The 5,849-nt window shown below is 45.0% G+C and overlaps 1 protein-coding gene across 1 annotated transcript; it reads left to right on the plus strand.

Annotated features, from left to right (window-relative positions):
* Window positions 1-265: 265 nt before the first annotated feature.
* Window positions 266-5,835, plus strand: LOC143338740 (endoplasmic reticulum protein SC65-like). Its single transcript, XM_076759353.1, has 7 exons — window positions 266-876; window positions 3,485-3,634; window positions 3,806-3,977; window positions 4,600-4,728; window positions 4,838-4,983; window positions 5,142-5,225; window positions 5,378-5,835. Exons 1-7 carry the CDS (start codon window positions 406-408, stop codon window positions 5,540-5,542), a joined length of 1,317 nt encoding a protein of 438 aa, XP_076615468.1. The 5' UTR covers window positions 266-405; the 3' UTR covers window positions 5,543-5,835.
* The last annotated feature ends 14 nt before the right edge of the window (window positions 5,836-5,849 follow it).

Raw genomic sequence — 5,849 nt, forward strand, 5'->3', positions numbered from 1 at the left:
ATTACACCGAAGAATGTGTAATTATATCCTTAAAAACCCCACAGAAAACCTCTCATTTATAACTTATGGGGCTTAAATTTATAAATCTCATCTCATACAGTTTTATTCATCCCGTGAAGGTGAGGGAAAACATGCATGAGTAAATAATGAACAACACTAGAACAGGATGCGCGCAAGCGGTCACTTTTACGCACGACGTTTTGTGCCAAATAAAGAAACACAGCAGTGCGTGACAGCTGTCGGCCCCCACTGAGAAACCCGAGCCGGTAACATCTGAAAGGCCCAATCCCGGAATTCCCACAGACCCCTAAGCGCTTCAGCAGACCACCACACAGACACGGGAAAAGTTACCAGCCGAAGAAGACGAAAGAGGAAGCGGACTAATATGTCGGATATTATCTTATCATGGTTGCATTTTGCGCACGAGGGTACGCACTGTTGCTTTGTTTGACCTTTGTTTTTATGTCAGCCGCACAATATGAAAACTACAAATTCAGAAATTTCCCCAAGGAGGAGCTCATGCCCCTTACGGCTGCGTATGGATTGGCTTTGGACTATTACGCAGCAGAGAAGTGGACGGAATCGATCCATTATTTGGAATTGAGTTTGCGCTTGCACCGGCTTCTTAGGGACAGCGTGAGATACTGCATGCTGCACTGTAGCAGCAGCAGCAGCAGCAGCAGCACACATGAAGAACCGTCCTTTGCAGGAAACCGGGATCTCCGCGTCTACTGGCACGTTATGATGAGAGCGTCCTGTCAGAAGAAATGCAGGGCGCACTTCCCCGCTCTGCAGTTCCCTGTCCCCGGCAGACAGATCCTGGAGGACTTCAGAAGAAGGTCCCCCTACAGATATCTGCACTTTGCACACTTCAGGGTGAGACACTCTATTTAAGGACACCTTATACCAATACATCATACCCGTATCTTCATCATCACCCCTGACAAATGTTTTCACATTATTCTACACAGAACATACTGTTCAGCACCGGTACCGGTCCGTGGGCCATTTGGTACGGGGCCGCACAGAGAGACTGAACAAAAAATATTTTATTGATCATCAGAGTCTGAAAAAAGTTTTGTTTGATCTGGGATCGGTATCTGACCCGACACACACACACACACACACACACACACACACACACACACACAATATAATGATAATGATAGTAACAACGACCCGGGATCTGACCCGGGACACACACTAATGATGATAATAGTGATAACAGCTGGGTCGAGTCAGCTTGAATTAACGGCATGATCTGGAAGAGGGATCTGACCCGGGACACACACACACACACACACACACACACACACACACACACACACACACACAGAGTTGTAATAATAATAATACTAATAATAACAACCTGGGACGGGATCCGACCCGGGATCTGACCCGGGACACACACCACTACTACTACTACTACTACTACTACTACTACTACTACTACTACTAGTACTACTACCACTAATAATAATAATGATAATAATAACATCAACAGCCTGGGCTGGATCAGTTCCTGCCCAGGGACACACACTAATGATGATAATAGTGATGATAACAGCTGGGTCGAGTCAGCTTGAATTAACGACATGAATCAGTTTTTCCAGTATCCGACCCGGGATCCGACCCGGTACCTACCCGGGTCCGACCCGAAACTTTCCCGGATCGGTCCCGGAACTTACCCGGGTCGGTCCCGGCAATGTTCCGGGAAATTTCCGGGTCGGTCCCGGGTAAATTCCGGGAAATTTCCGGGTCGGTCCCGGCAATGTTCCGGTAAATTTCCGGGTCGGTCCCGGAAAAGTTCCGGGTCGGTCCCGGCAATGTTCCGGTAAATTTCCGGGTCGGTCCCGGAAAATTCCCGGGTCGGTCCCGGCAATGTTCCGGTAAATTTCCGGGTCGGTCCCGGAAAAGTTCCGGGTCGGTCCCGGTAAAGTCCCGGGAAATTGCCGGGTCCGACCCGGGACCAGACCCGGGATCCGACCCGGGATCCGACCCGGACACGCACACACTAATAATAATAATAACAACAACCCGGGCCGGGATCTGACCCGGGACACACACACTACTACTACTACTACTACTACTACTACTACTAATAATAATAATAATAATAATAATAATAGCGACCCGGGTCGGTATCAGTCCCGGGATCTGACCCAGGACACACACACACACACACACACACACACACACACACACACTGACAATTATAACAGTTACAGTCAGTAACATCGTGCGTTAGAGCAGCGGTTCCCATCCACCGGCCATTTGGTACCGGGCCTTACAGAGAGACTGAACAAAAAATATTTTGATCATCAGAGTCTGAAAGAAGTTCTATTTTGAAAATCAGTTGCATCCGCGTGTGCCTCTGTACACATGTCAAACCCTCGTCTCTGTCGCGTGATACGGTAATAAAACAGTAAGCCCACAAGCTAGTAAAAATGAGTAAAAAAAACAAACGTCTTTGGAGATCTTCTTCAGAGAGGAGAAAAGGCCAAATGGTGAGACAGAAGAAGAAGAGCGTACAACTTCCAAGAAAATGAAAGCTGCATTTAACAGACAATATCAGCAGTCCTACTTAAAATACGGGTTTATCGCTTCAGATGATTCTCACGCACCAAGCCCGCTCTGCGTAATATGTAGCGACAGGCTCACAAATGAGGCAATGAAGCCTTCTCGTTGAAGAGAAACAAGCGCAGGACTCCCACTAATTACAGCAACTACATTCAGGGTAAGTGAGTTGTATTTTTAATAATTTGCCGTTTCTATGCCGGTCCGGCAAATTATTGCCTTACGTGAAACCGGTCCGTGGCGCAAAAAAAGGTTGAGGACCGCTGTTGTAATGCATCTGTACCTTTGCCCATTTTGCTGGTGATTCCTGGAAACTTGTTCAAGGACCCCTGACACTTTCATATCCACATACGTATTGCCTGAAGTTTGTCGGTAAATGTCATTCACTGTACAGCAGCGGTCCCCAACCTTCTTTGCGCCACGGACGGGTTTCACTTAAAGCAATAATGTATGTGTTTGTGTGTGTGTATCCCGGGTCAGATCCCGATCCCAGATTAAATAAAACTTCTTCCAGACTCTGATGATCAATAAAATATTTTTTGTTCAGTCCCTCTGTGCGGACTGGTACCTGTCCGTGGCCCTGTGGTTGGGGGCCGCTGCATTACAATTTAAAAAACTGTAGACTTAATAGTAAATATACAAAAAGTCAAATTCTAGGCAAAGGTGTCCTTAAAGAGAAACAGTTAAATCTTCAGTAGGAAAATGTCACTTTTTGCCACTGAGGCTGCTGTATTAAAGGTGGCTGACTGACGGGGTTCAGAGCTTGGGATCTGGCTCAGGACCATGTGATCACCTTCTATCTCCAGTCCCTGCATACATAAAACTAACTAACCAATTCCAGCCAAATGCAATCACTATCAACAGTCGCCCTAAATGCACCTGAGATAATTCAGTGTTTATCTCACAGCTGAATGACCTGCAGAGGGCTGTCCCATGTGCCTACACCTACCTCCAGAAGAACCCGGGGGACCAGGAGATGCACCAACTGATGGAGGAGTACAAGAGCCAGTACGACCTGAGCGGCTACCTCACCGACCACGAAGAGCAACCATACGAGGTGAAGACAAGCTAGTTCAGTCCTTCATAAACCATTTTCTGTATAGAAAGCATAATAGAGTTCAATACTACACAAACAGCGACAGAACTACTCCCACCAGCCTGCTCCTCTCCTGCCAGCTGTTTCTATCGTTCTCACAGGTTCCTCTGACATCCCTCATTTCCTTTATAGGCCTCCTTTCTAAGAGGAGTGACACTCATCAGTTCGGGTGACTACAGCAGCAGTGTTGAACACATGGAGGAAGCTCTGAGGCTCTACCTGCAGGAGTATGAGCTCTGTCAGGCAGACTGTGAGGGCATCAGTCAACTTTCACCAGACAGTGATTTCTACACGATCATAGCAGGTCAGTACGCAGTATTTGAAAACAGCTCAGACGATCAGACTGAAAAGAAAACACTACAGAGCATCTGAGAGACACCATGAACGCAGCAAAACTGGACCTGAGAATGAATGTGTCCACGTTCTGGTGACATCTGGGTCCTCATGATCCAGTTTGTTCTGTTAGTGGTGGAGAATTCTTAAATACTTATATACTCTGAGTATTTCCACTTTACACTACTTTATACTTCTACTCCCCTACAATGTTCTACCTTTGCATTTGTCTATCAGCTCTAGTCACTACTTTTTAGATTAAGATTTGACACAAAAAGCCAAAACACATTTTTAAAGAATAAAGATTAAATAAAGTTGAACTAAATCATATATAATGAATGGAATGAAATAAACTACATAAAGTTAAATAAACTGGATGGAAATATTCAGCTGGTGACGACTGGACTACACATTGATGCATCAGTATTAACAATCTAGTATTATCATACATATTCAAGTATCAGCTGTAGGGTCTATTTTTTCAGCAGGACGAATACTTTTAATGTGGATGTGTCTGAAAACTTCTCCTGTCACCGTCCCCGTTTTAGTTTCATGACCGTCTCACTAATCACCTCTGCTCTGCTGTCACACAGACGTCTACATTGACACATTACAGTGTCAGCTGAAGTGTGAGGAAAACTTGATGCCAAATGTTGGAGGATATTTCGTGGAGAAATTTGTGGCCACTATGTACCACTACCTCCAGTACGCCTATTATAAGTGTAAGTTTACCATCAGCAACTGAGCTTTTCATCACTGGATCATACTTCTATATGACATTAATATTTCTCACCGACACTCGTCTGTGTATCTGCTCTTCTCTCCGACCAGTGAACGAGGGCCGCAGTGCGGTGCCCTGTGCGTACAGCTACTTCCTGTTTGAACCTGAAGACCAGGTGATGGAGCAGAACCTCCAGTATTATAAAGCCTACAGTGAAGAATGGGGCCTTCGGTCAGACCACTTCACACCCAGGATGGTGAGAGGAAAACTCTGTGCAGATAACCTGGCTCGGCGATGTGAAAACACACTGTAGATGGTAGACGAACACAGAAAAACATGGCTGAGATACAGCTCGACACCGTCGAGTTAAAGGCAAAATTAAATGGGCATTTTCATTGAATGCACTGTTTGCAGGAAGCTCTCAAACACCACAACCAGACTATTGCTCAAAAGCAGATGCTGATGTTTGCAGAGAAGTACTTAAAGTTGGATGATGAGGTGAGATTTTATATTTTATACATCAGGGAAATTACAATCAATTTCAAGGCTGCTTGACACATGATCACGTTTAGCAGTGTTGCCATCAGTGCAGTGACTTGAGAACAAAAAGCTTGTTTGCTGTCTGAAACAACGTTTTTGTGTTATTTCAGGATTTTCTTGGACCAGAGGAAGCTGCACTATTGGCCTCGGAGTCTCCTGATGTCGAGTTTGAAGGGATGGGAGACTACGAGGAGTCCATCTACGCTAAATGGAGGCAGCCGAAGGGCAAAGGAGACGCTGGGGACCAAAATGATGACATTAAAGTTAAAAACTAAATGCTAATGCTAGCATAGCAACATGCACATAATGATAGTGCTAACAAGCTAATGATTAGTAGGTATGATGTTCACTATGTTCACCATCCTAGTTTAGCATGCTAACATTAGCTACTTTGCTGTAAACATAATGTGCGCGTGCATGATTCAGAAGGTATTTGGTTACAAAAAAGGGCAATATATAAATACAATATAAAGTATTTGACAAATTATGACCTGACAATGATGTATTGTGTGATAACTAATCATCTGAAGTTCAGCTAAACACAATAAACAGTCAGTTGTCAACAGACACACAGCAGCACAG

This window comes from Chaetodon auriga, chromosome 20, assembly GCF_051107435.1.
Source record: "Chaetodon auriga isolate fChaAug3 chromosome 20, fChaAug3.hap1, whole genome shotgun sequence".
Classification (NCBI taxonomy): domain Eukaryota; kingdom Metazoa; phylum Chordata; class Actinopteri; order Chaetodontiformes; family Chaetodontidae; genus Chaetodon; species Chaetodon auriga.

Bases quoted from the DNA above. Each gene is read 5' to 3' on its own strand.
- LOC143338740 (XM_076759353.1), top strand. From the start codon at position 406: ATGGTTGCATTTTGCGCACGAGGGTACGCACTGTTGCTTTGTTTGACC. The intron at 877-3,484 runs GTGAGACACTCT...TTTATCTCACAG, and splicing joins TGCACTTTGCACACTTCAGG to CTGAATGACCTGCAGAGGGC. The intron at 4,984-5,141 runs GTGAGAGGAAAA...CACTGTTTGCAG, and splicing joins ACCACTTCACACCCAGGATG to GAAGCTCTCAAACACCACAA.